This window comes from Endocarpon pusillum (genome assembly GCF_000464535.1).
Source record: "Endocarpon pusillum Z07020 unplaced genomic scaffold scaffold189, whole genome shotgun sequence".
In the NCBI taxonomy this organism is placed as follows: domain Eukaryota; kingdom Fungi; phylum Ascomycota; class Eurotiomycetes; order Verrucariales; family Verrucariaceae; genus Endocarpon; species Endocarpon pusillum.
In genome coordinates, this window is record NW_006916093.1 from 139,550 (window position 1) to 166,149 (window position 26,600).

The following is a 26,600-nucleotide window of genomic DNA, read 5'->3' on the forward strand; positions in this document are numbered from 1 at the left end:
CTTAGATATTGGTGTTGATGAGATATCTCTGTGAAACCCCAATCTCTAGTGCAAGCAGCCGCGTCGCTTTAATAATGAAACTTGCACAATGGCCGATCAACGGCTCGTTCCGAGGCACATCTAAGTCACTACGTAGTACGTATAGAATGAAACCCTAATCCGTACCTGGATCAGGACAAGGAACCAGGAACATTTTGGATGATCAAATGAGATCAATCGTGTTACTGTTTTATACTACATTTACATGTGCTGAGGATATCAAGTTTGCTCCAAACTCTTCGCTGTGTCATGCATAACCAATTCAGCCATCCCTCAATCCCGGCTCCGGTTGGGTATCCATCGTTTGACGCTCACGTCCCTAATATTGTACCTGGCAAACAACTTCCCAATATCATCCTGCACATACTTCTCATGTTCTTCAAGTGGGGGCGGAACGTCCACGTAGCAGAGGACCAGGTTTTTCTTAACCTGACTCTGCACCCTGTTCATACAGTGCAGCCACCACCACGTCTTGCCCGTCTTTGTTTGCACTATTTTCCTCTGCTCCTCCGTGCCAGACCAATATGGGTGACTGTACGACGGTAACATCATGACCGCAAATTCAGCATGTGAGAATACGGGGCCTCGGTGATAGAGTAGGTAATCAACGGAGAATTTTACCCCAGAGCGCACAACCCATCCAAGAGACCGATAATGATGATAAACCGCGTAGGAAAGCATGAAAGGGTCGTCTGGCTCGGCTTGCATAGATAGTGATCGAGGCGGAAAATAGGAATATCGTCTAAAAAGAGCAAGGAGAGACGATGTTGGGAGCACAATGTCGCTGTCGTCTGCATATATTTCCAGCATGCCTAGGCCATATGCGAGAAAGAAGGTTTCTTCGTGAGAGAGCTGGAGGTGCTCTTGATTCTCGGTTAGCGGAACTGAAGTAGGCATTTGCTGGGTGAGTGGCAAGGGCCCAGGGCTTTTGATGGGAGAAATGATGGGTGATGTGAGATCGAACTCTCGAGCTTCGATCGTGGGTGAAAAGCGGACACTTTTGACTTTGAGCTGCTTCTTGGTGACAGAGTTATTGATCAAGCTTGCTTCTGACGACGTGGAGGTTGGCGGTGGTGTCAGAATGCCGTTTGCTTCAACCGGTCCTTTCCACTCGTTGTAGCTATGAATCGATCCGGTGCTGTTGAGTGAACCTTCTGAGGTGGGCGAAGCCGATTCCATCACACTGACAATTCCATTTAGCCCTCTCGTGTTGACCTTTAGGCCAGTGCCGTTCATGTGAGCCTCCTCTTTCAGCTTCTGCTCGATGGCCTCCTGTTCCTTCTGGGCTCTTTCTAGCTTGGCCTGACGCCTTTCTTCTCTCCGTTTATTGGTGACTTCCTCACTGGTATTGCCTTTTTTACTTTGACTGTCCAGCCATGTAGGTTCACTGCGACTCAGACTCCCTTTGCCGAAGAAGCCCATCTCCCATAGCTTCCGTGCCGTGGTAGGGTCTGTGACATGAATGGAAGATGTTGCTGACGAAAAGTATCCATTGTAGATTGGTTGTTGCGGAGGTGGAGAGATAATCTGCGTGAGGTATGATAGTGCAATTGCGAGAAGGGATAGCGGATTGTGAGGTATGAGAACAGGTAAAGGATGGACTTGTAGCGGTAAGAGGTCTTTGTGAATGTGATTGTAGTTGGGTCTCCGTGGCCGCTGAGGTTTTGATTTAGGCACCTCGGTATTGGAAAAGTCTGGAGGAACAAGAGAATCGGAGGGTTCCATGATACCTGCCGTGTTCTACCTGATGATCATGCTATGTGATCTCAGCCCAGGGCGGCTTCCTGGCCAAAGCTTATCAGTTGCGAATTCAGCTTTGCTGCCAGTAAAGATTGAGGAGATCCATAAGTCTATCAGATACCGTTGTAGTCTATACAAAGAGCCAACAAAGATGGATGCTGAAATCAAAGTGCAAACATCTAGGCGTACAAAAGAGTCATCAGAGAAACAAAGTGTGTCATGTACGTTGTGCACATGACTGAAATTCGAGATAGAAGACGGCATACCACATGTGAAAACCTACTGGACGATGCAGATCCAGACGAGACTGGATTACAGAGTTTTCAACGATATGGTGTATCAAAGGTTTCGATGGAACATGACGTGCTCTTTTGAATAAGAGGCTCATTCAGACTCATCATTTGTAGGTGGTGAAGCTGTTGGTGTTGAAGTTGTTTTCGCTGTTCGTCCCTCTGCGAAGAATTTCCAACCCAAAAGTGGTCTGTGCAGCTTTTCCCCATTCCCCAATTTGTGCGGTTGCAGGTTTCGGATCCCGAGTCTCCACGTTGCACGTACTGTGAGGTCTGCTTTCACTCGTGCCTATGTAAGGTGCATCCTGCTTAATGCTAGTCTCACCACTGATTGACTCGACAGCATGCATTTGATGTATGTCGAAGAAGATGGCAAGCGAAAATACACTCTCAAGAAGGTTCTTGGTGGGCAATGTTGAATCTTCTCTGTACCATTGGCACTGATAGAATATAGATGGAACCGTGACGATTTCGGCTCATCCTAGTCGTTTTTCTCCAGACGATGTCTACTCGGTGCGTGGTCTGAAGTGGTGGACGCGACGAAGGCTCACATAATGGACAGAGGCATCGAGTAACGCTAAAGAAGAGATATGGCCTGCTCCTCACGCAAAAGCAAAAGCGTACGACTCGCCCCACCACCCACTTAAGATGTCTGTTTACTAATAGCAAGGTCCAGAAGACGTCAAAAAGGAAGGAAAGTAGCGTGATCACAGCGAGGCGTAGAATAAAAGGGATGAAAATGGGATGATACCCAGTTGCTTGCCCGTATTGGCGCTCAGGAGTCTGAGAGCTTTCGTATCTGCCAGCTAACTCGAAACAACTTCGCAAAGCTATCGCTTCCTCGCATTGATGTTTCTTCCGCCTCCAATGCGTATCCTCCTACCTCCTCCGTTTCTCTCCCCACTTAGGATCGATGGCAAGTAATCCTCGTTCATGAGATCTTTCTCACTATGATTCTGCCGTCCACCACCAGCTATCGCTCTGACATACTCCTTCTGGTCCTCCGCCAGCACAAGCTCCCTTCCCCAACCACTTTTACCGCCTCCATCTTTTGGACCTGCCCACTTCCGATTCGACCTCCCACTTACAGGCTTAGGGATACTGAACACATTCCCCCTGTTGTTCCACTGCATGTTGGCTTTCAAGTGCAGTTTGACCTCGCCTTTGTCATTTGTCGTACAGCTAACGCGGGTCAATGTTGGTTTTCCGCACCTTGGACAGAATTGCTTATCCATCTCTTTCGTGGTAGTGAAGCAGCCGTGGCAGCGGAGAATAGTCTGTCTAAGTTGACTGATGCGTTTGCAGGTTTTCGGAGACAGCAGATTAAGATTCATTTGCAGCAGAACATTTTGCATTGCAAAATCAGCGGTGATAGTTGCCACTTGTAGAGTCTTCGTTTCTGCCTTTCTGGAGGACGGGAGTGAGCTTGAATCTTTGGCTTGGTGTTTCTTGATGTTTGATGGTGTGATCCAACCCCCCGAATCGGATTCTGAGGATGTGGAGTCCTCTTCTGCATCTTGTAGTGCCTCGTTGGTTGATAGGCTTGCTTCCCTTTCTTTGCTTGATTGCAGTGGCTCCTCTATCACCTCTTGTAGCTTGACTCCCTGCAACTCCTCCGTCACATCCTGGAAATTGTGGCCTTGAGTAGTGGTGTCGCTCCCGCTGCCTGCTTCCTTCGACCGCTCAGTAAGTGCAAAGGGCTTACTCCCATTCACCATCTTCTGGCCCGGCACCCTTCTCAGCCTCCAATCGCCTCCATTCCTTTCACATTCTAAGTCATAAGCGAGCGCCAAAATCTCATTATCTGTTCCGCTTAATACTGCGCCATCACCTGTCTTGCGCGCAAACTCCTTCACAAATCTTATACTCTCTGGTTTGGGTGATTTTATCTGCAGGAACGGGAGGTAGAGGTTGTCGATACGTGATCGAGCGTCAAGGTCGCGGATCTCAGATATGACGGACTGGGTGGTGACGAGGACATGGCATTGTGAAAGAAGTGTCGAAAGTGTAGGTGTATTGAATAGAAGTGGGGAGGAGTCGAGAATGATCGAGTGGACTGGTTTTGATAGAGGGTCAATGGAAGCCGCTTTCACTGCTGGCGTAGCGCTGGACGAGTCCGAAGGTCTTGCCACTAAGGGATCTATTACTTCTGCCATTTTGTGAAAGGTTGGGCGTTGTTTAGAGAATATGCTACATTCACGATCACGAACAATAATTTTGGTGGGGCACTTCATGAATCTCGTCCTATCATCTTATCTAAGCTTACATACTAATACTATACCACTAGTACTACTAGTAAGAGTATGTATGTATACTGACCAGATGCATCCTTGGCAGGTACAATGCAGGCGTCATCCATTCAGTTGAAAGTAAGTTCTTCTTACACCCTCTCTCGATGGTTTAGTCCGCGGTTTATACCTCTGAAGCACATAAATGAATGCCTTGATGTCTCGTTGGCCGTTCAGGGCTGCATCTCTACGCTCAATATCGTCCCTCGCCGCAGCGATGGGGCTTTGGCGGGGAGATACTGCCAGTACACCCTTGTCCATCAGACCGTACAAGCCATCCAATCCCAATGGACCTTTCCCGTATTCAGCTACAGACATGACACCCATGGAACCAGGAAACGACAGCTCTTTCTATGGCGTTCCACGTTTCGTCACACATATCGATGACAATGCCATCCACAACCTTCGACGATACTATTTAGACATCCTCCCTAGGAAAGGAAGAATCCTCGACTTCTGCTCCAGCTGGGTTTCGCATTATCCGTCCGAGGTAGAAACGGCCGGGAAATCAGGAGAGCTTGAGATCCTGGGCACCGGCATGAATAAGGCTGAGATGAGCAAGAATCCAGTGTTCAAGGCTTGGTCTATTCAGGATCTAAACGAGGATCCTAATGTACGACTTCCAGAGATAGAACCGCAGAATTCCGAGAAGAAACTGGATGCGTCGACTTGCGTGGTATCTATCGATTATCTTAGCAAGCCTGTGGAGGTCCTGGCTAGTATTAGACGGCAAACCAACGTTGGTGGGAAAGTTCACCTCGTGATATCGAATCGATGCTTCCCAACGAAAGTCGTGGGGCGATGGCTTAGGACGAGCGAGGATGAGCGGCTGGAAATGGTTGGTGACTATTTGTGGTGGAGCGGGTGGCGAGACATCGAGATTGTCTCCGTTGTCGAAGCTGCTTGGATGAAGGATCCACTCTGGGTGGTGAGAGCAACGAATGTTTCAGAGCATGACACTGGTTGAGTCCAGCTACAAAGCATTCAGTATCTGCTCTTGTCTGCACCAGCTGGGAATCCATCTTGAAGTGGCAAACTCGATAATCCTCGGAAGCTACCGCATTATTTCGACGAGCAAATCACGGCATGTCCAACAGCTGGCGGACCTCAAGTTACAGGATCACTAACGATGGTAACTGGAAGTTCCGATCAAAGCAAAATGAAGGGGCTCGACTCCAATGGCCAGTTCAGCGCCAAGCCATCCCCTTCCCCTTATTCCTACGAGTACCACCATCATACAGATCATCTCCACCCAGCGGATTTGACACACATTATCCGAACTGCCTCCGTCCTCCGATCATTCAGCTGTCTAATCAAATCGTCCGCAGTGCTCTCACAAGCCATTTCGCAACTTCAACTGACGAGCAGCACAAGCTCTCATTTGTCTACGAAGAACATCTAACTCCCGGTCTAAAGAGTTGTTCTCCATCTTTCCCATTTTCAAGCACTATCAAAAGTGGTGGATGGCTGCAAAGTCTCGCACCACATGATCAGCCTCTCGAAAGTAGCGTTGAGAGAGAACGGCCCCGATTGTTAAGCGGACCAGGGGGTGTTTAGTTTTGTGCCATTTTTGGTTCCAGAGCCAATTGGAAAATGCTGGTTTATTGGTAACACCACGGTAGGACCCACACGATACTTTTGTTCATGCAACGGAGAAAATAATCTCGTGGTGGACCCGCCGGCTTGCATGTAGTGGTTCTGAACCTGTTGGGTGGGCTTCGCAACCTATTTCAGAGCACCAATTTAATACCGGTCGCCTAGTCTCTGGCAGTAACATTCGACCTCAACCCAAGTTTCAATTCTTGTACCAGTCCGAGATATTGAGGCAAGATGGTGGCCGAACGGATGCATGATGTGATTTAGTCACCGAGTGCTCAGCACAGGTTTATTCTATCCATAAGGGAGCAATCCCAATCATACCTGATATTTCCAGCACACGTCTGACCCCCCCATATCTATTCCCACATATCCTATATCTATCCATCCATCCCAGCTCATCATCTAAATTCGCTATCTACCACTTCAAACCAATCGAAAAACCCCTTGAACAACCGAACCCCCAGCCCGGGATCCAAACTCCCGGTCGTCGCCCTAATACTATGCATACTCAACTGCGGGATGCCGGCATCCACCGCCCTTATGCCGAGCTGGCTACTCGTCATAGGTCCGATCGTCCCACCGCTCCGGACATCATTCCTGATCTGGAACACCTGCAGCACGCTGCCGCAATTCTCGGCGATGCGCTGCAGCAGCGCGGTGCTGACGGCATCGGTCGTCATGTGGCCGTTCGAGTCGGCGGAGATGGCGACACCGACGTTGAGGCGGGGGGCGTGGTTCTCGAGGGACGCGCCTAGGAAATTAGGGTTTACGGCGTGGATGACGTCGGAGGAGACGAGGAAGGAGTTTGCGAGGGTCTGGTTGATGAGGTTCGGTCCGAGCTGTGGGGTAAACTGTGGGCCACCGCCGCGGTTCGAGGCCTCATTCGATTGATAGTAGAGCATCCCCTCGCAGATGCGATCGATGATGCTGCCCATGAAGTTGCTTTTGGCGCCCTGGCGGAGGAGACTGCCTATCTCCTCGTCGTCGAAGCAGCCGACCATTTTCACGATGCCGGGGGATGTGTCTGAGGAGGTGGCTAGGAGGGCTTCGATGGCAGAGTAGCAGCAGAGTTTGTCGTCGACCCGGCCAGCGAAGATGAATTCTTTGTCTAGCCCGCCGAGTTGGGCTGGTTGGGTGTCGTAGAGTTCTAGCTCCCAGTTAATAATGGAGCTGTAGTCGTCGATCGACATTTCTGATGCGATGGCTCGCACAAGTCGTTCGGGTTGGGTGGCGGCAAAAGTGCCTGCTTTTATTTTGGAATCGTGTGGCGGGTGGTTTCCCACACCGGATAGATCTGAGTTATCTAGACCGATGATTGGGACCATCTGTGTCTCTTTGTTGAAAGGCCCCACCGCTGCCATGCCGAAATGTGGTGCCAGCGTCGGTATGCGTGCTATAGGCCAGTCGAGCTTCACCAGTTTCTTCTCAATCTTCCCAGTCTTTGAATCCTTTACAAGGACCCTCCCACCAATTCCAAGATCTCGATCCCACCAAGTATCATTCAGCCCCCCCGCATACGGCGCAACACCAAGCTGCACATACCCTGCCTTGGTTTGCAGCTTCGGGATGGGCTTTAACTTTGCGGTCAAGGCATCGACGTGTCCGGCGACTATTCCCACGCCGTTTCCTAGCTTGTACTCCTTGCCAATAGCGAATGCTATGAGCGCACTGCCGTTTCGTGTAGTATAGTACTTTCCACCTGGCCTGAGCTTCGTAGTCCACCGATCTCGTTCTGAAAGATGTTCGAAGCCGGAGGAAGCAAGCTGCGTGCTGAAGGCGTCCACCGCATGGAATACGGTGGGGTTTTGGCTCATGAACTTCAGGTACGGTTCCGTATATGTTTCCGCTGCGATCGGACTTGGTACATGGCGATTCGACGACTGAGAAGAGGATATAGGCGACGCATCTCGAGACATGATGGTTGATGACGCACGGTCAGGAATGGGGGTCACAGTAGCGCTGGCGATCTGTGTACTTCGCATTGAAAGTGATTGTAGTGTCGGACGTCGAAAGTTCTCAGATGGCGATAATGGCTCAGGCTCGTCAATTGAGGCCCTGAAGCCAGAAGATGTCTTTTGGACCATTGCTAGAGCGACTTTTGGGTTGAAACGAAGGAGTAGAGAGCGCGACAATGATGAGAGGGAACAGGCACGAGGTACAAGAACTCACGGTGACTGAACCATCATCACATGCTGCAAGGGTCATCGGTTCCAAGGGTCATCGGTACCAAGGGTGGTCAGTGGCTGGGAGCTTGACTTGAGGTGCCCAGATATTTCCCCTGAATGACCAACTAGAAGGGGGCCTAGTGAGCCAGTAAACTATTACTAGTATAAAACCTATAGTAGTTGGTGCTGTTACAACTTCTTCGCACAGATATTTGCTTCAACATCTCCTTTTCGCAGGAGAGAAACAAATCTTCCCAGTCTCACAAATGCTTTTACTCGATACCTCGACGCTCAAGCTCAAATGGTTTCTGGCTGCAGATATCCCTCCCTATTCGATCGTCTCGCATACATGGGGCGACCACGAGGTCTCCTTTAGTGATATGACCAATCCGTCCGAGAGTCTGCAAGAAACCGCCGGTTACCGGAAGATCAAGGCTTGCTATCAACAGGCGGTGATGGATGGGTTCGACTATGTCTAGGTGGACACGTGCTATACTATACAGTCCCACCACCGGTGACAACGCCCCACGAACAGGGTGATATCTGCTGCCGAAACGACGGGAGTCCTCACCCAGCTTTAAATACAAAACTTACTAAGACGTATTCTTAATGCCTAGTCTAGTCAATTTTTGGTCTAAGAATACTTGTTCTATCAATACTACGGAGTACACCCTAATGACTTGACCTGATTATTCAATAAGGCTGAAATTAGGCCCCTCTAAGCAACACTGAGCTTACTCTGAGCTAACTCGAATAAGCGTGATTATTCCTGAGGTGAGCTTGTTTGATTTCGCTCTGATTACTCCGTATGCCTGATTTTATCCCTGAGCGTATTAAGCGGCACAAAAGTACCAACAAATTCCTTAGGGAGTATACACTACTGAGCGGCACGAATGTACCAACATTTCTCAGGATACTCACCCCCGAATCTTGACCTCTCCAAAGTCCATTTCCACCTTCAGATCTGAGCACAGGTGACTGCAACCTGAGCGATGAATAAGTAGCCCTGAGCTATGGCTGTGCAAGACTGTTCCGAGCCTGAGCTCGGGCCGCTTTGAGCCTGGCGAGCTGCGATGGCCTGCGGTTGTTGTGGTCGATAAGTAGGTCCGGTGCTGGGCGGTCGTATAGGCCATAGTTTCGCTGTGGCGAAAGTATTGAGTTAGGTGTTGGTAATGGAGGCTGTTCGATCGAGGTCACATGGCTGTTGCGTCTTTCGACTGCCATGGGCGAGGAGGATGTTTATGGCTTATCGTGCTGCAGGCGCCATAGCAACCTTGTAATGCGGGAGTCAAGGACATTGGTATGAGCACGGATTTAGTCAGAGCGTCATCTCAGGATTGGTACATCATTGTAGAAATTTTGGAAGCGAGGACTATTACTTCCTTTTACTTTCATCCAGGGTTGCCGTTGAAAAATGTACTTGTATCTTGCAGGGGCTGAAAGATGTCCCGCAAGAACACCCTCCGAAAATCTGGATTCTCGACAGCTTTCTCACGAACGTCAACGCCTTCAATGCATCTCCGAACAGCTTCTCCGTAAAGGTATCCATGCTCTTCGTATATCTCTGACAGGAGACATTTCGCAGCAAGATACTCTGTGAATTCGAATACCTTGCCGTGGTCTTTGTCCTCGTCTTCAAACAGGTTTTCAAGAGGAGAATTGAAGGCAAGCTCGACGAGCAGCTTTCCAAGGGCGAAAAGGCCTTCACCCCGCGACTGCTTGATGAAGGCGAGAGCCATGCTCAATGCAGTGCTCGAGTCCGAGACTGCTGTAGAAGTGGAAGAAGCCTTCGGAGCGCTTCTTGAGGTAAAGTTTTGACTTATGTGGGGGGCCGTCAAATCGATCGTAGCGTCAGGTCGATTCAAACACATGAAGATGATGTCCGATTTGTCCAAGCCAGAATGCGACCAGGGAGTAGACTGCAGCTGAGGGTAGGACAAGGCCATGGCTGACGCGAGCTTGAGCCTCACCTTTGGCTTCAATAGAGGCGGAGGGCGCAGCCGTCTGGTCTGACCAGGTTTTGGTGGTGTAGAGGCACCGAGCGCTCTGCATAACGATAGTGCCGGCGATTCAGAGCTGACTCGTCGGTGATGCTGCTCAGGAAGTGCATAAACATGCATGCGAGCCTTGTTCTTTGTCTCCAAGTAGCCTACGTGATCACGCATGGCTACCTGACGATCGATTACGGTGCAGACACTGGTTATCTTTGGGCTTGCCGGCCGCATTTCTGAGAAGCGTTTGGGGTAGCCAAAGATGATTGCTGAGGCAGAGCGAAAGTAACGCCCTTCTTAACAAGCTTGTTCCGGGATTTCCCTCTGGCTGGTGGTCAGCAAAGATAATGCATAGAAAGAAAGAACTAACAATTGAAGAGTATGGTTCGCGGTTCTCAATAGCGCTGAGGAGCTGGTAAGGGCTCCGGAGGAGAGAGTAGACGGCGCACTTGACAAGACTGTATTCGAGAGGCTTATAGAGGTCTCATCAAGGTCGTCTTTACCGTGAGCGTTGTGAGTGAGGGCTACAGCCAAGGTCGGCACAGAGGACGATGCTCCTGAGCGATGAGTCCGGGTAAGGCCGATTATAACTTCTGCTGATGCATTCTTGTCCTTCCCAAGTGGTCCACCTACAGTCAACGAGCAGACATCAAGATAAACCGAATGCTGGGGACAGCTGTATTGCCATGGGTCCTGGCTCAGCGATGCGTGTAACTCACATAGCTCGTTCCTTTTGATGCCTGCTTCCAGCACATCCAGTGACCTGCGCTCTCTAGCGTCCCCCAGCCTCTTCGCATGAATGACGAAGCTTTGCAGGTCATTGTTTCCTTGCTGAAGTCTTGCTTTGGTGCTCTCGCGTTTGGAGGATCCCACAAAGCAGTAATGCAGTCGATCGAGGCAGTCCTACAACTCGTCAGTGGCAGGCCATACTACCCACGTTCGACCCACTTTGCCCTTCAACGCTGCCTTGAGCTCCTCCACACTGCCTTCGACGACCTGGAGGGCACCATAGAAGGCTTCCTCGGATGGGCCGAGACGTCTCCGCAAGGAAGCTTTCAGATGAGGAGCCTTCCAGTTAATCTTCTCCGGCTTGGTTATCAGGTGATGCAGCTCAGATGGAGGGATAAGGGGTTGCAGAAGGAGATCGAGTGAGTTCTGGAACTTCGAATACTCCGACACTATTAGCGCATGCAAAGCTATGAGCTCTTGTCTGTATCTGACGAACAGCCGTATGGGTTTGAGCCCCTTTTGGTAATTCTCAATGCTCGAGATGATGAGCGGAAACGCTCCAAGAATCAACGACACGACCTCGAAGCCGCTCATTATAAATACATCAGAACTTCTTTAAGCTTATCATGGTTCCCCTGGTGGTCCACCAGATATCACGTCGGGAGCAGCGTCTGCGTTACTATATAGGTACCAAGGCTGATTCTTCCTGCAAAGACTGCGCCTCGCTCTCGTCGCCCACACACATTGTGGCGTCCGGCATGAGGGCTGATTGGACCGTGCCAATTTCCATCCCATCGCTGGGCATGGGGACCGTGCAAGGCAGCTTGCCAGAGTCGCAGCCATAATCCGACATCTCGTTTCCTACCTACTACTGTTCTTACTATGAAAGGCTATCCAAACATTGTTTGTCAAGTCTTTCGTGTGACGGCTAGCTTCAAGAGAATATGGACTTGATAAATAAGATTGAAATAGTGACGACCAGGCTGAATGAGAAAGCAGACGAACCCGAGGGACTTGTAGATGACTGGCAAGATGCCGCTGGCCGGTTCGGAATATGGACAAGCGCAATGGGTGCCGGCATTGCTGGTTCGTCAAGACCTCAGAAGCTCGTCTCAAGACTCAACATGTCTTCCCACTTGGTAACCGCAGTCAAGACTCTTCTGGATGGACTTATAGAGCTGCTGACAGATGCTTCCCTGGCTGGTTTCGACTCTGACGATATGAATCTTGGGTTGGCGACCAACGCTGCTCGCGAGTCCTTGAGCAGGACATCTTCACGGAGCGCTTCTTCAGATGAGGTTGAAGCTGACACAGTCGCTCGCCCCGGAGTACAATTTATTGGATCTCGTCAACCACATCCTTAATGGACTTCACGCTATGACACCGGCTTTGCTCAACCCTGCACCTCATGATGCCATCACGAGTTCCAAATACTCGCACATTGCATTGACACAGGGAGCGGACGCCAAGCACCTGGAAGAGAAATACCCAGAGGCACCTATCTCACTCCGGCAAAGACTTGGACGCTTGAATTGGCACAGAAGAATTTTGCGAGCCTGTGCAAAGATGCACAAGGAGTCTGCTTCGTCCAGTCAAGAAGACGTCGCTGACCCGAGGGTGGAATATGCTGTCTCCGAAGCTCCAATACCATCTCAAACGCGACCGCCTGCATCGATAGCTCCAACCTCCGTAATGCCCGCCGACTCCATGGCACCTACACAAACCAATGTCAGCACGGAGCCTTCTACGCTTTCCTCTTCGCAATCTGTTTTCGACGCACCTCGGCGTGGGAACGATTCGCAGAGCTCTATTGAGTCTATGTCGTCGTATGCAGCTACAGTGCGTCCGCAAGATGAAAAGCATTTACCTTGTCCAGTGCCTCCACCAAGCTGCCTCGAGGGACAGCCATTTGATTGTGAGATCTGCTATCGACGGATCACCAATGTCAAAGGTAATCGGAAGTGGAAGCAGCATATTATGCAGGACCTCCGACCCTATGTATGTACTTATGGAGGGTGTCGAATACAGGATGTCATGTTTGCAAGTCGCCGTGAATGGTTTGAGCATGAGATGACAACTCATTACATCGCTTATGTTTGCATTCCGCCATGCCATGAGGTCTTCGTCAGCTATGTCGAATTTTATCGGCATCTGAAAGACGCTCACAGCAGCAGCATCAGTGATCAGCAGGTGGAGCATATAGCTACCCTCAGAAAGACGTGCGACTTCCCCGACGGTGGCGTACTTTGCCCTTTATGCCGAGAGCCTTGTCTCACCATGAAGAAGCTGGAAAAACATCTAGGCGGAGATCTCGAACAGATCGCCCTGTTCTCACTTCCACCGATGGTTGGAAACGCTGATAGTTTCGACGACGACGATGACGACGATGACGACAGCGATGACGACTTGGATGCCATCTCAAACGCTTCCAGCGACGAGATGGAGGTCAAGGACAAGATGGAACTGTTCGACACAAAGGGGTTTGGTGGCGCAAGCGCTGGCACAACAACATCATCTCTTGAGATCCAGCCGGAACATGTGGCATTGGGCATTCCCTACTGCCGTCGCAGTGGAAAGCCCGAAGTTACCTGGATGCTCAAGAACTTTGAACCGCGGAAGCCCTACTCGTGCACCTCGCTCTGCGGTCAACAATTTAGCACCAAGGCGAGATGGAAGGCGCATGAGGAGCTAAATGTCCCAAGGGCCTGGTGGCTTTGCAAGTTCTGCGCCGACATATTCCCTCGCAAAGATCGTCTGCGAGACCACAAAAAGAAGCAGCATGGCCAATCAAAAATCAATGCCGATGAGATGCACACCGCAAAGCAGCGTGAACGATTCTTGCGCCCGTGTTTTTTCGCCTGCGGCTACGCAGGTGACGACTTTGATCAATGGATTGATCATGTCGATAAGCACTTCGCTATCGATGTAATGAAAGCCACCTACCAAGGCGAGGCAACTGAAGCCGTAGCAGGTAATGTACTGAGCATTCTCAAGGAGAGACAGAAACAGGCAACATGTGTGGATCAAACAGCTGAAGAACCCATTGACCCTTCTAAACCGCTTGTTTGGCATGTTCCCCCTTCTGTGGGATTGGAACGCCTTGTTTGCACCGCCAGAGGTCAAGAAAAACTTATCATCATCATTTTCCTCCCTGGAGGTTCTGCCTCCTACTCGAAGCCCATCTCCCCTGGCTGCTTTGCAGACGCACACGGAGAAGAAGCCTGTCAACAACGACGATGTCGACTTCGAAGCTCTTGAGGCAGATAGAGCTGCTGCTGAGGCCAAAGAAGCACGCGCTGCAGAAGTATATGTCAAGGCGAAGGCTGTAGAGATGGCCGTAGAGATAGAAGCTCTGCGGAGAAAGGAACGGGAAGAGTGGGAAGCTTGGGAAGCTAACCTGGCAAATGCCGAGCGCGAAAGGGATGCGGCCGAACTCGCTCGCGAGCAACGGAGAAAGGAACGGGAAGAGTGGGAAGCTAACCTGGCAAATATTGCGCGCAAAAGGGATGTAGCTAAACTCGCTCATGAGCAACAGAGAATGGAACAGGAATGGTGGGAAGCTAACCTGGCAAATGCCAAGCGTGAAAGGGATACAGCCAAACTTACTCATGAGCAACAGAGAAAGGAACGGGAAGAGTGGGAAGCTAACCTGGCAAATGCTGAGCGCGAAAGGGATGGGGGCCCCTTCCCGTGATTGCTAATTTCAAACGAATCGAAGCATTGTTCAAGGACAACGGCACTCTGTCTCTGCGAATGCAAAAGCTGACTGAGGTTCTTCTCCAAGTTTTCAACAGCATCATTGCAAAGCAATTCCGAGGCACCGGTTGGTATGTCCGCAAGGCGGAAGGATGGAAAGACTGGGTCCTTCCAAAAAGAGGAGCGATTGCGGATCGAGAGCTTTACCCTTAGCCAATTCCCGAATCTCGTCTGGAGGCAAAGACCGGGCTCCCGTACGGAGAGGACACTGGCACAGCATCTCAAATAGTGGCTGGCAATTCTCTTCAGGCTCAAGACGAGCGGCAGAAGCTACTTGATCCACTCGTCCAGCAATACCAGTATCCACAAAAGCAAGAACGAGAGCTGCGAGCTAAACTACATCAATAACGTCAACAACAGCTACAAGGGCAGCAGCTTCAGGACCGTGAGCGCACCAGTTTAGATCACTTTGTGTCTGGAACCGTCTCACCTAGACCTATACTTAGTCAGCGCAGCCCTGAGCTCTCCAGACCAACCCCAGCCTTCACTACGCCTTGGACTGATGAAGAAAAGAGGAAACATATGCAGGAGATGGTCAGGTGGAAGATAGAAGAAGATCGACAGCGCACCGCACCTCAAACCCGTAAAGAGAAGAGGATTGCTTAGCAGCAGACGGCCAGGCTGAATGCAGAAGAAGACCGACGGCTCAGTGCGATATCCTTTCGCGAATTTGTGGACGAACGTGGATTTCTGGAGAGGGAAAATGCGTAGACTGCACGACATAGGACCTAGAAGTTGAAAGAGTTGTTGAATTTCTCTCGAAATTTCCAGTTGAAGACTCCATTACTTACGGAGATTGCAAGGATGCCGGAGAAAGATCCCGAAAAGCAAAAGGCCATTATTGAGAAGAACTTTAGATAGCTTGAGGAGCCTCGCCGTCGTGACGATATCCGTCACAGCATCGCAGCAGTCTCATAAAGTGGTTCCAAATCCCGCCAGCCTCCGACTGCTTTACCGAAGAAGCCGCAGCGATCCGATTCTCGATATTAGCAACATGGAGACGCCAATGGCACTTTAGTGGGTTCTCTGAGAAAGCACAAAAAGGGGCGGACTGGCCGGTTTATTCGGGGTGGGGAACCGCTCATGCCTTCCACCTAAGCATCGAGAACATAAACATGTCAGTTGACACAGGGGCCCGCGGCTAGGCCCTGATAGAACTCGCTAGTGGTCTCAAAGTAATGGATAGCGATGTTATATTCAGGCTTTCCGAGAGCAAATGGCTTCGTGTCCTAAACGTGACGAACCTGCAGATGCGCATATCTTACGTTTTTCCATTAGATATTTCTCTCTCTAAACAAGTCTTTGTGAATACCAGACTGCTCAGAACGGCGGATTTCATCAACGCAACTTGCAAGGCAGACGTTGATGGAATTGAGTGGATTGTCCTAAAGAGTGCCATTTTAATTTTTCTTTGTTGTCGTGATCTGTTTTTCTCGCCCACGAACTTCGTCGGCCTCTTTATGAATCCCTCTTTAGTAACTGTTAGCTTTAGCGCGAGCCAGCAGCCATTCATCTACTGGTAAATCTCGCTGAACTATGACGGTGTCAGACAGTTTCTGGAAATGTAGTGAGAATCGACTGGAAGGAGGACTGGCTGGAAAGGAGAGTAAAGAGGGAGAAAGAGCAGCCGCCGATTAAACAAGGAGGATTTCCAGAGGTGGAGGGTAAGGTGACTACCTATATGGGCGGCACCAGGCCTTTTGTGTTCCATCCTTGAAGGAGACAGAAAGGGAATTCGTTTGCTATGCTAATTTTAGAACACGGTTTCGTCGCTAAAGACAGAGAGCGCGGTGGAGACGCTGCAGGTCGAGGACAGTCAGTGGGTAAACGTAAGGGTGAGCGAGGTGAGTCGAAGGTGAGTGAAGGATGATTTTGAAGGTCAGGGGGGTGTGAACTGCTTTGAAGCGGCGCGGGCTTAGGTGAGCGTCCACGTGAGCTCAGGGCAGATTTTACTCTCCTTTTATTTACCTGCCGTGCGACAGAATCAATACTATCAGGTGTTTCCCGTCTTTTCATATCTAGCTCACACCCTTCACCTGATGAAAATGCCATCTCATCCTGAAAGTTCTTACAAACCTCTAAAGAATCCCAAAGAAATCCGCCTCCGGCAGATCGAACCTTCGTTAGGCCCAACTCACAGTAGCCTCCCAAATGCGAAGCTCATCCACAGCACGCTCGGCGAAGGAGAGATCTTTTCTGCGCTATCCTACGTCTGGGGCACAGAATTTGACTCGACACCACTCATCTGCAATGGCGGCAAGATCCGCATCACGAAGAACCTCGGCCAGGCGCTGAGGCAGTTACAACATGATGAGCAGTCACGTCGCATCTGGATAGACGCGCTATGCATCAACCAGGAAAACATTCCCGAACGCAACCACCAGCTCACGTTAATGAGCGATATCTACGGCACCGCCAAACAAGTCCTCGTCTGGCTCGGGCCGGATAATGAAAATCAGGCTGGAAGGCTCTGTGCCTGGATAGAGTCAGTCGGTCTCTTCGGTGTGGTAAGACGGCGTCTGTGGCTGTGCGAAAGCGAAGAGCGGATGGGAAGGTACAATTCTTTGTCGACATTTCGGTCAAAGCGGGCCGTGATGCTCAGATCAATACCCTTGACGATGTTGAGCGTCACATTAGCCAAACCTGAATCAGTGCAAATGGTCGATGTGCAGGAACCCAAGTGAACAAGGACGTCTATGGTTATCTCTTTCGTCTTCACTGCCTGCCTTGTGATGGATAGAGACATGAGGCGAGGACCAGAAGGTTGCACAGATAAACACCTCCTATGCTTGACAGTATTATACAACTAACCTACACAGTTTCCCGCTAGCACGAGCAAGATAGACTTGGGAAAGGAGTACCATCCGATGCCAGTGTAGATGATCGTCACCTCCCTGAGACTGCACCAGAAACGGAAGTGAAGAGGGCTAATTACTATCACGTAAACAGGACCACCCACAACCAATCTACGTAAGCACGGCTCAGTCCTACCCAGGTATGCTGCTCACCTGTCCCTTGGTCATGCTCACCACATCCCACGCAACACGTCCCTTTATTGTATGCTTGATACACGACAGGCTCAGTTGTGCGGGGAAGTCGCAGTCGAGAAGTGGTGCCAGAGCCAGACTTCTCTACACCTAAATCCATGAGCGCGGAGGTTGAACGAGTAGGATGATTGGGTAGGTGAGGGGGGTGATAGTAATGCATGCAAGGGTGTCTCAGCTTCGAGGCAAAAGCTGGCAAAATCCTCTCTGCATGACGGTGAATCACCCACTCATGCTATCCTTAGCAATCAATCCATAGCCATTTCATGACGGTACCCTCTTGTCATCCATCTACGAGTGATAATCTCAGAAGTCATGATCCACTCCCTGTGGGTCTTATCATCCGAAACAAACTCTTCAATCGCTGGATTCCTATCGTTGATGAGAATCTCGCCTCGTCTTCGCTCTTCCAGCTTCAGACCACCATACCAGATCAGGCCCCAGAGGATCGAGGATAGACCGATTGCGGGCACGATGTACCACGGGAAACCGGTACGGCTATCACTGTACTCTCTGTCGCTGGAGGGTGGAGGAACAAAGGAGCAGACAATGAGAAAGCCCGTGAAGAGGCAGTAAAGCCATGCCGGGAGGGACTGTGTCCAGCGTGAGGGGCCGAGACGGAACTGCGAAACAATGCGCCATTCCTCGGCTCGGAGGTACATCATGTACAGAAGGCCACCGGCAGCAAGGAAACCAATCAGTCCATTGATGACGTAAGCATAAATGGATATCAGGAAGGTATAGCTGGTCTCAACGTCGAGGCCGGCTGTGACGACGATGAGGAAGACGGAGGTGAATAAATGAAGGGCCAGAGCGGCGATCGGGCTCTGGTCTGGTAGCTCTCGTTCGGCTGCTGCGAAGCGATCACCACTACCCGGATGAGCATGGCTATGACGGCGTTTGGAGGCCCACCGCAGCTTCAGCCAAGCCCACGGTGTGGGAGTGGATTTGGCAAAGAAGAGCGACCAGGGAAGGATGCCCTCCTTTGCGATTTCTTGCTTGACGCGAGCTGCAGTGACTGCACTAGTCAGTGGAAATCACGCCTTAGTGCACTTCTGTAGACTTACAGGTCATGACAATGATATTGCCCAAGATCGAGAGCGACAATAGTCCAGTCATCACTCTTTTGGGGGTGGGGCTTTCGGTACCGAAGATCGATTCAAAGAACAAGCTCACCATGTCTGACTGCCCATTGTAGTCCTCTGCAAGCGTTTCTTCAATTCGCGTCGCGTCAACTGCCCAGAGATAAGCAACATTCGTCAAGACGAAGAGTAGCCATTGGATGAGCACAGCGGCATTTGTGGCCCAAGGAAATATCCTCCTTGGAGTTTTTGCCTCTCCGAGAACATAGAATGGCTGCTTGAACCCGGAGTATGAGTACAATATGTACAGCAACGAGTCAACATAATGCGCCAGATGGGACGATGAACCTGCGAATGGCTTCTCGAAGTTCTTAGTCTGCGTACTGCCGCCGCCCAGATCTAGACCAGATTTTCGAAGAATCCCCAGGATAATGATGGTGACAAGAAGTGAGACCTTGAATACTGCGAATGCATTGTTTAGCACAATGCCCCCTCGACGTGAGAAAATGTGGACAGAGACGGCGAGCGTTAACGCAGCAATTGCAATTCCCAGGACAGGGCCTTTGGAGGGATTGTCGTGGCCTGCCGCAACCATGACATATACTCCGAGTTGAATCGCATTGCCAGATAAGTTCCCAAGAATGAGGAAGACGATCCCGTACATGCATGTGACCAGGAAGGCGGGCGATCTGAGCATGTACTCGAACTACAATCAAGGAATGTTAGCAATTCCGGTAACGGAACTCGGCCAGCGGACGCAGCTGGGGGAACCCTTACATAGTTTTTCTCTCCTCCACTACGCGGGACGCTCCTTTCATATTTTCGAGGCACAGAAAGACCGAGTTCGTTCCACACATGCAGACCGGCCAGAGCGACTACCCCGCCGAATGCCCACAGCAAAAGCGACGTGCCGGCATTGCCTACACCAAGGAATATCTTCGATGGAGTTGCAAAGATACCAGTACCTAAACGCAGCGAGTGTCAACTTGCCGCCCGTTTAGCCTGGACTCAATCCACGGGTCTGACCTATTGAGCGGTTGAGAATGAGGCACATGATAGTAAACCATCCTAACCTCTGGCTGTCACTCGGCGACGTCTCTTCGCAACGCTCATTATCGGGATCGGCATTTCCCCGCCTTCCCCAGTCTTCTGTAAGACTAGATGAGGAGGACATGTTGCGATGAGTGAATGGCAGCAGAACCTTACTGCAGGTTCAGGGTTATGAGTCGCGGGCCTGGGTCATATTTTCACACCTGGTTTTCCATGGATCAATTGGAGTACTAAGGTACACGGAGGCACCTCTATATTTATACCCTCTGAGAGCAACTGTCATGTGCGGCCAGATCAGGCTGTGTCGATTCACAGACCTTTCTGCCCTGCCGACAAAATAGTCTTCCAAGAACGCCCTGAAGAGGCGTCCATCAACGACTTACAGTGAGTTAGACCTGAAACGGGCGTAACAACATAGGTACCGTAGTACTCCGTACCGAGAGTGGGCATCTCGCTTTTATGGCGTGAGCCAGCCTATAGAGCGAAGAATAGCAGTAGGCTAATGCACGGGGGCGGGCCTGGAACGGCATCGTTCGCTTGTGAAGAAGCCACAGCCCCTTGATTTATTGATTCCAAGAAGCGCTTATGCAGCTCGCAAGGCTGTACTACAGTAGGAGACATAATGTTTCGCACCTGCGCACTAGTAACTACTTGTAACGCCAAGATAGAACGCCACAAAATCGCTCAATTAGGACTAGTCTAGGTTTTTCTCAACATTGAGTATGCCGTCCTTCTGCATCCTTCACTGCCTGGCATCTCAAGGAGCTCAGTAAGATAGCTCTCAGGGACTGTATTCTAAGCTGCTAAAATCAACATAATGCGTGTAGAATGCCGACAGTGAGCATTCGTACAGAGCAACAGGGTATCTGTATGAGCACTGTTAATGACGTTACTTACTAGTGCGCAGGTGCGGAACATTATGCCTCCTACCGTAGTACTTGACATCTGACCTAGGTACTCCGTAGCTAAGTCGAAATCAGGCGAGCCAAAAGGACCCGACCCAGCTTGTTTGCGCGGTGCGCAATGAGTGTCGCTTTTACCCTGACCGTCATACTTAACGTGCCTGCAGTCGTCGAGCTTTCCACGGGTCGCTATGCCGTGGCTCCCGCCGCGTGGAGTTCTGGAATTGAATAGCATCATTGAATAACTTGAAGTCGAAGCGAGAATGTCCATCGTTGGCATATCGCCATCAGACATACTCAACGGCATTGGACTGGCAATTCAGATACAACGAACTTGGTTTGACAGAGCGAATAGAGCTGGTACGTAATCTTGGGTGAGGCAGCTCGATGACTTACATAACTTCCACCCCGCCGGGATCTGCACCACTTCGCACTCGCCTGAAGCGGGCGGCACAATCTGCGTTGGCCATCTCTTTCTCGGAAAGGCACTAATTCAATTCACACCTACAGACTCCCTATACAGAGAATTTGGTGACGACATACGACACCTCTCAGGCAACCTTGAAGCTCTGAAGCTTGCTTTTGAGACAGGATATCGCTTGTCAGTCCATGATGGCCGATACTATGATCCTTTGCAAGATGCGTTGGATAAGGACCGACGCGCTCTGGTGGGAAATTTTGAGGCTACGCTGGTAGATTGCGAGAAGCTACTGAAGAAAAACGTGGCAGTCAGCCGCGAGGGCCTCTCCTTCGTTAGGAATTCGTACTGGCATATCTCCGTCAAGCCAACTGTGGATGCTCTCCGGGAGCGCATTAAATTCCACATGATCAAGATGGAATTCGTCTTGGAGCCACTCAGGCATGGGCTCCTGAAAGACATCTCAATGAGCATCAACCTCATCATGGCCACGATGGGAGACCTCCACGCTTTCCTCATTCAAGGAACACCTGCTAGCCAATTACGCCTTCCTCCAATACCACCTGGGTTGCAACAAAGGTTTGAGGTCGCCTTCTCGTCCAACCAACCCAAGTCATTCTCAGATGGATCAGATAGAGTCATCGAGTTAATGTTTGATGCTCTTCATCGGACTTTTATGCAGAGTACCTTTTCGTACCACGGGCCTTTATCTGGGATCCAGACGAGCCAGCAATATCTCAACCTGATCAAGGCTCAATTCTTGTCAGAAAAGCTGCGGGAGGCGAGAGGGCTTTCTGAGAGATATTATTACGACCGTTCTGCCAGGCTTATCGAGCTGAAGATTAGACTGGAGTTCCGCCGTGATAACATCGAACGGTACAGAGAGGAAGAGCTGGAGGTACTTGAGCAGGGCTTGTTTGAGATCTGGATTGCTCACGAAGAATCCGATTCTCCTGTTGCTAATGTTGGAGTTGAAGTCGGAGCTCCATCAGAGGAGATACTGGTTCTCCCAGTAATACACGAAGATGGAAGAAGCCTTCAAAATCTGGCGGTAGTCCGCCAAAACCAAAGCGAGGTAGACTTCCTCTTGGTTAAGAGGACACTTGCTACAGCCACCAGCGGTCCGCGCACTGACAATTATCCTATGAACATCCACCATTACCGATACATTCCCTGGTATGCCATCCCGACAGATGAAGCAGCATCCACAAAGGTGGAAGTCCGCAACACTATGTCCATTCACAGCTCCTTCTTCACGTTCAAGGACAACTCAGGTACGCTTTTGCTTCTGGACTCTCTAGCTATGGAAACCTAACATCATTTGCTCTAGATGTGCTCAAATTTCAACATGCCGTTATGGGCTATCATGTTATTTGCGATAAGTAAGGACTCAGAAAGTCTCCCATATGGACACTCTTTAATATACATAGAACTTCTGTTGCCTGGAAATTCCACAGCAAGGACTGTGGACAGAACCTCATCAAATCTCAAAATAGAATTCAGCTTTGGCGTGGAAAGCGCCTCAGTGCCCGCAAGAGAGCGGAGGATGCCTCTGCATCAGACCCCACTGCTACTATGCCGATATCTTCTAGGTCCAACGACACCATCCAGTCTCCGCCTAGTGCGCAAACAGACAAACCACCAGCAACGCCAACAATTGCGAGTTCTGTCATATCCGAGGCCGAATCCACAGGTAATGAAAGAATCACAGTCATAAAAGCGCTTACTGCTCCGGTGCTGTTTATCTTCACTATGCTAGATAAAAAGTATACATTTATCCACATCGAGCGTAAGTAACCCCACAACGACCCACCAATGCTGAACCTAACCCTTATTCATCAGTGACTCCTCAACACCGCCTGTCCTATCAATCCTGCTCATGTGACGATAAAAAGCCCCACAGCTGCGCCAGCGTGGCTATACGATATACCAGAAAACAGAAAAACCTCAAATTCCCATTTCGCATCCACTCCGTGGAGCCATCACAGGTGGCGAATTTTGACCTTGCTCTGTTTGCCAGTCAGCAACACCCCGGCTTCAGTCGACTAAAATCGAAGGAAACTGGGTACCTCAACCTCGACTTCACGTCGTCTGCTGAGCGCATACATTTCGCCCGGTGTTTCAACAACCTGCTTGAAGATCACAGGGCCAAGTACAACGCCATCGAACAGCACCGTGCCCAACGCAAGCACCAAAGCGGTCTATCTGGCGAAGGCGAATTTGATAGGAGCAGTGGATCCTGGAGATCAGCCTCCTTCAGCTCTATAGGCTCGTCATCAACGCGAGTCCACAGCCCAACAAGCCCCGCCCCAAGATTGGACCCTGTTCCCAACCTCCCAGAGCTCTCGTTACCCTACCGTGAGGGTATCAGCCCATGAATGTAAGGTTTTCACTTCCTATCACCGGTTAATTGTAGCTCATGGGTTGTCCAGATTTCTGGAAGGAGAAGAGTAGAGTGGGTTTTAAAAGTCGAATAGTTGAAGGATATTGTGAGCGAACATGCTTTGATGGCATCTTCAAATCAAGTGTAAACCGTTTAATTCACTTAATATCACTGCTAGATTTTGTCCCAAACTGTGCTGCCAATCACCTTCATAAACTCAGTTGTCAGCAACAGCCTCGTAGTTTGGTATTTCTGTCACTCTGCTATGTAACTAAAGTTAGTACAGATCCTACTTCATGAAGACCGTAAGTTGTTCTTCTCATTCCGGTTACCAACAACAGGTAACAACCAACAAATACCTTGATCAGAGCTATGGACCAAGCGACCCGCGGTGCTGCGGCGCTGGCTAGTGGTGATGCTTCAACTGCAGTCTCTGCTTACACCCAAGCTCTAGTCCAACATCCGACCTCACCTGACTATTTCATTCAGCGTTCGACAGCACTCACAAGACTGAAAGCTCCGCACCAACCGCAACATGACCTTGCGCTGAGGGATGCCGAATATGCTGTACTACTGGGACAAAAACGTGCTAGAAGAGAGAAGATCCAAGCAGCACAACAACGACGAGTCATCGCCTTGTTCGGCCTACAGCAGTATGGTAATGCAGCTTTTGTGCTCAGCACAATGGAGAGATGGAGGACGAAGGAGAAAAAGGACAAGATGGAAGGAGATATGTGGAAGGCGAAGATCGACCAGAAGCTGAACACTTTATCACAAGATGACCCTGCGAGACTTATTACTGTGAAAGAGTATCCGGATACAGAATTGCCCAATGATTCGGCCATGAAGAAGTTGCTGCAGTCTCAACTGAAAGCAGATGGCACGTTCAGATTTCCAGGAGAATGTGGAGGAGAAGCTACTGGGGAGACGCAGACAGACATAGTGGGCGGTGATCTCACAAAAGAACCTGATGATGTCCCAGCAAACGGCATAAAGGTCGACTGCGAAACAACCGTGTTGAATGAACCAGCGTCATCGCCATCCCATTCCTCAGCTGCAACCTCGCAGAGCATGGCCAAGATTCGGCACGAATGGTTCCAAAATGCACAGAATGTCACTGTCACTCTCTATGCTAAGGGCGTTCCAAGGGACAAGGCAGAACTCGAGATCAATGAGGATTCCATATCTGTCTCGTTTCCCCACCCTTCCAATCCAACTTCCACCTTTACCTTCACCCTAGACCCACTCTTCGCTCTTATTGACATATCTGGTTCCAAAGCATCAGTTATGTCCACCAAGATCGAAATTACACTTCGCAAACGAACCCCTGGCCAGAAATGGAATGCACTTGAGGGCTCAGTACCCCTTAAAGAAGAGACGACTGCTCACCCACCGGATTCTGTCGCAAAAGCTGCTATTCTATCCACGCTCGCTGAGGATGCTGTCAAAGCTACCCAGACCGCACCGTCTTATCCAACGTCTTCACGATCAGGTCCTAAGAACTGGGACAAACTGGCGGAAGATCTTACAGCAAAGAAGAAGACATCACAGAAGCATAAGAAGAAGGACAAAACGGAGAAAAGTGATGAAGGAGAGAGCGAGCATGGACATGAAGATGACGATCTTGACAGTGACTATGGCGGAGATCCGGTGGACGGCTTTTTCAAGAAGCTCTATGCAGGGGCCGATGACGACACAAGGCGAGCGATGATGAAGAGTTACCAGGAAAGCGGCGGGACAGCGCTAAGCACGGACTGGAAGGATGTGGGAAAGAGGAGAGTTGAGCCAGTGGAGGAGAAAAAGGATTAGCTGTCCAGACTCGGCGATCTGAAGACTCCCGATGCTATCTTGTGGCAGCGGTACTCGGGTCCGCCTTTGACTTTACATGGCGATTGAGCGATCTGTGAGAAGCGACTGGAGAAAAGCTCCCGAAACAAGAGCGCTATCCCTACAGAAATGGGCAGAATACTCTTCTTCCCCAATCTCCTCCCATTATGACTGCTCACCACTCTCATAACTTCCTAACAGCAACAGCGTAGACATCCACACTGGCACATGTAACATAATTCTGCCAGCCCGGGAACCTAGCCCAAGGAACCACCGAAATCGAACTCCCAGGCCCCAGAGACCGAACCAAATCTCTCTCTCCATCATCCTCAGCGTCGTATCTCCACGTAGTTGTATGCGTTTTATCCGTAGCATCGGCATGCACATTCCTGCACAACTCTTTTTTCACACAATGCTCATCCTCATCCTCACCCACACTTCCTGCCGAGCGTACCTCGGCCTCAAACCACGTCCAACTCCCATTATACGTCCCATGATCCTGCGGAAAACTACTCCAACCCTGATCGTGGCTCGTGACGTGGATCTCGATCTTGCGTATCATTCGCGGTCCGCACACCGCATTGCTGAGGACGGCGCTGAGGTATGGTCGTCCAGCTGTGTGTTGCACGTAGGTCTTTGATTCTTGGCAGGAGTAGGTGGTTCTGGGCCAGTATTCAGCGAAGTCGAGGATGATGGGGATTAGGTCTGCGACGAGGATTTGACGGAGCAGGAAGGCTACGTGGTAGACTTCGCGGGCGGAGGAGGGGTGGTACATGTTGGTATCGTTGTTGTCATCGGTGTTAGGGGGATGGGAAAGACTTGTGGTGTTGGTGAGCCAGGCTGGTAGGATGGCTTCCAGGAAGTTTCGGAAGATGGAAGTCATTGGTGGGAAGTGTGAAGAGGAACCTGCGTTTGGCAGATTGGGTGTTCACATCTTGGACTGTTTGTGAAGTAGTGGAAAGTTGATTGCATTGTTTGATTCAGGTAAACTGAGTCTGGCCACTGCAGCTTGGATTGGTGGGTGACGTCAGATGCTAAGCTCCGACGTTAAGCGTCCTTGCAGCGGCATCGGGCCGTGGGTGATACTGCATTTACAGTACCCGGTCAAAAGTCTCCGTTGATTTCGCGTTTTTCGCGTTTTTTCGCGTTTTGCACCCACAACCCACCCATTCTATCAACGAATTATGCCCCCACGAAGGCCACTACGCGAAATCAGTGGTAATAGGCCTCTTCATCATGAATTAATGCCTATTTTGCGCCCAGATTTAGTAGGCTCAGCCAAATGTGGAGTGAGATT

General features: G+C 50.3%; 12 protein-coding genes across 12 annotated transcripts; 5 read left to right on the top strand and 7 right to left on the bottom strand.

Moving 5' to 3' along the window:
• Nucleotides 1–312: 312 nt before the first annotated feature.
• Nucleotides 313–1,764, bottom strand: EPUS_03021 (uncharacterized protein; the record flags this gene model as incomplete). The annotated part of the gene is made up of 1 exon (XM_007802963.1): nt 313–1,764. The coding sequence occupies one exon, from the start codon at nt 1,762–1,764 to the stop codon at nt 313–315; it is 1,452 nt and encodes a 483-aa protein (XP_007801154.1).
• Nucleotides 1,765–2,899: 1,135 nt separating this feature from the next.
• EPUS_03022 (uncharacterized protein) lies at nt 2,900–4,225 on the bottom strand (the record flags this gene model as incomplete). Its single annotated transcript, XM_007802964.1, has 1 exon — nt 2,900–4,225. One exon carries the CDS (start codon nt 4,223–4,225, stop codon nt 2,900–2,902), a length of 1,326 nt encoding a protein of 441 aa, XP_007801155.1.
• A 349-nt stretch (nt 4,226–4,574) lies between these two features.
• Nucleotides 4,575–5,324, top strand: EPUS_03023 (uncharacterized protein; the record flags this gene model as incomplete). The annotated part of the gene is made up of 1 exon (XM_007802965.1): nt 4,575–5,324. The coding sequence occupies one exon, from the start codon at nt 4,575–4,577 to the stop codon at nt 5,322–5,324; it is 750 nt and encodes a 249-aa protein (XP_007801156.1).
• Nucleotides 5,325–6,354: 1,030 nt separating this feature from the next.
• Nucleotides 6,355–8,040, bottom strand: EPUS_03024 (uncharacterized protein; the record flags this gene model as incomplete). The annotated part of the gene is made up of 1 exon (XM_007802966.1): nt 6,355–8,040. The coding sequence occupies one exon, from the start codon at nt 8,038–8,040 to the stop codon at nt 6,355–6,357; it is 1,686 nt and encodes a 561-aa protein (XP_007801157.1).
• A 1,472-nt stretch (nt 8,041–9,512) lies between these two features.
• On the bottom strand, nt 9,513–10,286 carry EPUS_03025 (uncharacterized protein; the record flags this gene model as incomplete). The annotated part of the gene is made up of 1 exon (XM_007802967.1): nt 9,513–10,286. One exon carries the CDS (start codon nt 10,284–10,286, stop codon nt 9,513–9,515), a length of 774 nt encoding a protein of 257 aa, XP_007801158.1.
• A 123-nt stretch (nt 10,287–10,409) lies between these two features.
• On the bottom strand, nt 10,410–11,435 carry EPUS_03026 (uncharacterized protein; the record flags this gene model as incomplete). The annotated part of the gene is made up of 2 exons (XM_007802968.1): nt 10,410–11,015; nt 11,061–11,435. The coding sequence occupies 2 exons, from the start codon at nt 11,433–11,435 to the stop codon at nt 10,410–10,412; spliced, it is 981 nt and encodes a 326-aa protein (XP_007801159.1).
• Nucleotides 11,436–11,785: 350 nt separating this feature from the next.
• Nucleotides 11,786–14,535, top strand: EPUS_03027 (uncharacterized protein; the record flags this gene model as incomplete). The annotated part of the gene is made up of 3 exons (XM_007802969.1): nt 11,786–12,072; nt 12,140–13,817; nt 13,873–14,535. 3 exons carry the CDS (start codon nt 11,786–11,788, stop codon nt 14,533–14,535), a joined length of 2,628 nt encoding a protein of 875 aa, XP_007801160.1.
• Nucleotides 14,536–16,642: 2,107 nt separating this feature from the next.
• On the top strand, nt 16,643–17,281 carry EPUS_03028 (uncharacterized protein; the record flags this gene model as incomplete). Its single annotated transcript, XM_007802970.1, has 1 exon — nt 16,643–17,281. One exon carries the CDS (start codon nt 16,643–16,645, stop codon nt 17,279–17,281), a length of 639 nt encoding a protein of 212 aa, XP_007801161.1.
• A 608-nt stretch (nt 17,282–17,889) lies between these two features.
• Nucleotides 17,890–19,897, bottom strand: EPUS_03029 (uncharacterized protein; the record flags this gene model as incomplete). The annotated part of the gene is made up of 4 exons (XM_007802971.1): nt 17,890–18,659; nt 18,709–19,429; nt 19,501–19,688; nt 19,750–19,897. 4 exons carry the CDS (start codon nt 19,895–19,897, stop codon nt 17,890–17,892), a joined length of 1,827 nt encoding a protein of 608 aa, XP_007801162.1.
• Nucleotides 19,898–20,938: 1,041 nt separating this feature from the next.
• Nucleotides 20,939–23,471, top strand: EPUS_03030 (uncharacterized protein; the record flags this gene model as incomplete). Its single annotated transcript, XM_007802972.1, has 5 exons — nt 20,939–21,035; nt 21,186–22,367; nt 22,424–22,475; nt 22,524–22,882; nt 22,936–23,471. 5 exons carry the CDS (start codon nt 20,939–20,941, stop codon nt 23,469–23,471), a joined length of 2,226 nt encoding a protein of 741 aa, XP_007801163.1.
• A 377-nt stretch (nt 23,472–23,848) lies between these two features.
• EPUS_03031 (uncharacterized protein) lies at nt 23,849–25,285 on the top strand (the record flags this gene model as incomplete). Its single annotated transcript, XM_007802973.1, has 1 exon — nt 23,849–25,285. One exon carries the CDS (start codon nt 23,849–23,851, stop codon nt 25,283–25,285), a length of 1,437 nt encoding a protein of 478 aa, XP_007801164.1.
• A 202-nt stretch (nt 25,286–25,487) lies between these two features.
• EPUS_03032 (uncharacterized protein) lies at nt 25,488–26,186 on the bottom strand (the record flags this gene model as incomplete). Its single annotated transcript, XM_007802974.1, has 1 exon — nt 25,488–26,186. The coding sequence occupies one exon, from the start codon at nt 26,184–26,186 to the stop codon at nt 25,488–25,490; it is 699 nt and encodes a 232-aa protein (XP_007801165.1).
• Nucleotides 26,187–26,600: the final 414 nt, after the last annotated feature.